The sequence below is a fragment of the Oratosquilla oratoria genome, chromosome 28 (assembly GCF_046742065.1).
Source record: "Oratosquilla oratoria isolate Oo_2021 chromosome 28, ASM4674206v1, whole genome shotgun sequence".
NCBI classification, from domain to species: domain Eukaryota; kingdom Metazoa; phylum Arthropoda; class Malacostraca; order Stomatopoda; family Squillidae; genus Oratosquilla; species Oratosquilla oratoria.
The window spans coordinates 42,466,633-42,469,132 of record NC_134804.1 but is presented as its reverse complement, the minus strand read 5'-3'; the positions used below and the strand labels follow the sequence as shown (position 1 = coordinate 42,469,132).

Sequence of the window (2,500 nt, the reverse complement as noted above, 5' to 3'; positions counted from 1 at the left end):
TGAAGTCAAGCATTGGGACGAGGCAAACGCCCGGTGTTCGAGGTAAACCTTGATCAGTTGCAGTCACGTCGCAGGGGCCAGAGTTACAGCAGCAGGAACAGGATCAGCAGCAGGGGCAATAACAGCAGGAGGAGTAACAGGAACAGCGGAAGCAGCAGGCAGCAGTGACAGCAGGGACAGCATGAGTGCCCCCCATGAGCTTCTGGCGTGGCCCCTCCAAGCCTATTCCTCCTCTTCCTCCTCCTCCTCTTCCTCTTCCTCCTCTTCTTCCGCCTTCCTGTCCACTTCCCCGTTCCTCCTCCTCCACCTCCACATCTATTCGTATTTAGTCTTCTTCTCTCATCTTTTCTTTCTCTTCTTTTCGCTCTCTCTGCAGCAGCAGCTGCGTTTGCCTTGAAGAGGAAGAAGAGGACGAGGAGAAGCAAGTCTTATCTCTCGTTCTTCCTCTCGCACGGCAGTAGACTACTCTTACTTTCTTGCGACTCTCCACCCCCCTCCCACTCCCCGCCTCACATCGATATTCATCATCACAACACTTGTCACTACGTGGGAACTCACCTCATATCACACCACATCACCACAAAACCCTGCATGGAACCCAACATCCCCACCATCATCACTACCCTCCCCTGCCTGACCCCCCCTCCCCCACCCAGGACCCCACCACCGATTCCTCCTCCTCCTTCTATCCCCCCTCCAAGAACCCCATCCCCTATACGCCTCACTCCCCCGCCTCCTCGACAGCAACCACCCTCACCGCCCTCTCCTACACGAGTGACGCCTCCGCCCCCCACAATTCCACCTCCGCCTCCTCCAGTCCCGACCGGCACTCCCCCACCTCCCCTACAGCCACCTCCTCCTCCTCCTCCTTTTCCTCTTCCTCCTCTTACCTCACTGCCACCGCGGTCTCCGCCGAACCGCGTCTAGTTCGTGTGGTAGCAGGAGGACGAACGTCTTCGAGTGCGCCTTCGTCGCGGTCTCGCTCGCTCACGGCGCCCTCAGGGACGGCTCCGAATGGTGATGGTGGTGTGGTCAGTGAGTGCCAGCGTCAGGGGCAGGAGGGGCTGAAGTTCGCCCGGGGTTCGTCGTGTTTGAGGAGGCGAAGGTTCTTGTGACTCGGAAGAAACAGGGCAGTGAGAATTTGTCCTTGGCACCTCCTCCGCCTCAGGAATGAAGACTTGGTGAATCAACAACAGTGCAATGAGAGTTATACCCGGGAATTCTAAAGTCTGGGATTCGATTTCGGCAAACTGACGTGTGGAGTGATGCTTCAGAAGCCGGAGCACCTGGTAGTGATGGTGGTGTTGTTCACTGGAAACAACGAAGAAAGCAGTCAACGAACTGCGAACAAAACTTTAAGGAAGTTGGTGCTCTGGCGGCGCTGCTGAAGTTCTCTGATTCGTCCGAATGACACCTAAGGCTTCTCTGGAACTAGAGGCCGGTCCAGGATTCAGGTCTGAGATGTCAGAACACTTGAGTCTTCCACGTATTCAAGACCTGGAAGAAAGCCACGCCATACAACTCCGAGGCCTCAAGGGCGCAGACGAACGCTTTGCGGTAATGGTTTCCAGACTGTAAAAAAGATATTGGTTAAATGGGCCTACATTTCTGAAGCCTGGAGTCTCCATTAATGCCCGTAGGATCTTAAAGAGTTGCTTGGTTTGTTAAATTAGGATAAAGATCGGCTCAGGGAATTATGGTCTGAAAGATTTTGTTGTCCGGAATGAGGCCTGACTCTGGGGTATTGTAGGAAAATTATTATAATTGAAGGCCTCCACATTTCAGTGAGCCCTCGAGTGGTTGTGAAGCCCTCATAGCTTCCGAAGGCTGAAGTGTGCTGAAGTTCTTCTTGGTTTCAGGAGGAAACCTAATGAAGGCTTTCGAGCACTCATCCACGGAGTTGATGGCCCTACAATTAACACCTCGGTTTGGTCTTGGCAATGGGCCTTGTCTGTCTGATAATGAACAACAACATACCTAAATTATACAGATGGCCCTTACCCAACTTACAACAAACCAACAGATCTAATCCCTATCGTCTTATAACCTGTGCAACAGAACGTCTTATGTTTACACTAAATCCTTAAACAGACCATTCGTCAACGACTCCACCGTTTTAAGAACACTTACGACGCTGTGTGTTTTCGAGATCTCTGGGACCCGCCTCTTCCTTGACGTTGTTCTCGAGTAAAACGAAACACGCGTGGAACTTTAGGACCGTTTTTCTTCCACGAAGTGTAACTGCGCAGCGTCTACTGCGCACCACAAACTGTGTGCTGGCGACTCGAGGTCCAGTCTCCTGAGAGGATGTGGATCTCATTATCCAGGTAAGCGACATGGACTCCCCCACCCACGAGTACCTCACTGGCACTTCGTAGAGTTACCTAATCCATGCACTCACTTTAAAAACTTACTACAATATAAAAAATACCAATTTCGCTACTTCAAGTGAACAACATGTAAAGATAAAAATAAAAAACGAGGCTATGTTTGTAGGAAC

At 51.6% G+C, this 2,500-nt stretch overlaps 1 protein-coding gene across 1 annotated transcript in view; it reads left to right on the top strand.

The window, feature by feature from the left end:
* Window positions 1-46: 46 nt before the first annotated feature.
* LOC143040346 (uncharacterized) overlaps window positions 47-2,500 on the top strand; it is a 19,594-nt gene continuing 17,140 nt past the window's right edge. The window contains exon 1 of the mRNA XM_076211314.1: window positions 47-2,327. Coding sequence (XP_076067429.1) covers window positions 2,308-2,327 — 20 coding nt within the window. The 5' untranslated portion in view covers window positions 47-2,307. The remainder of the gene's footprint in view (window positions 2,328-2,500) is intronic.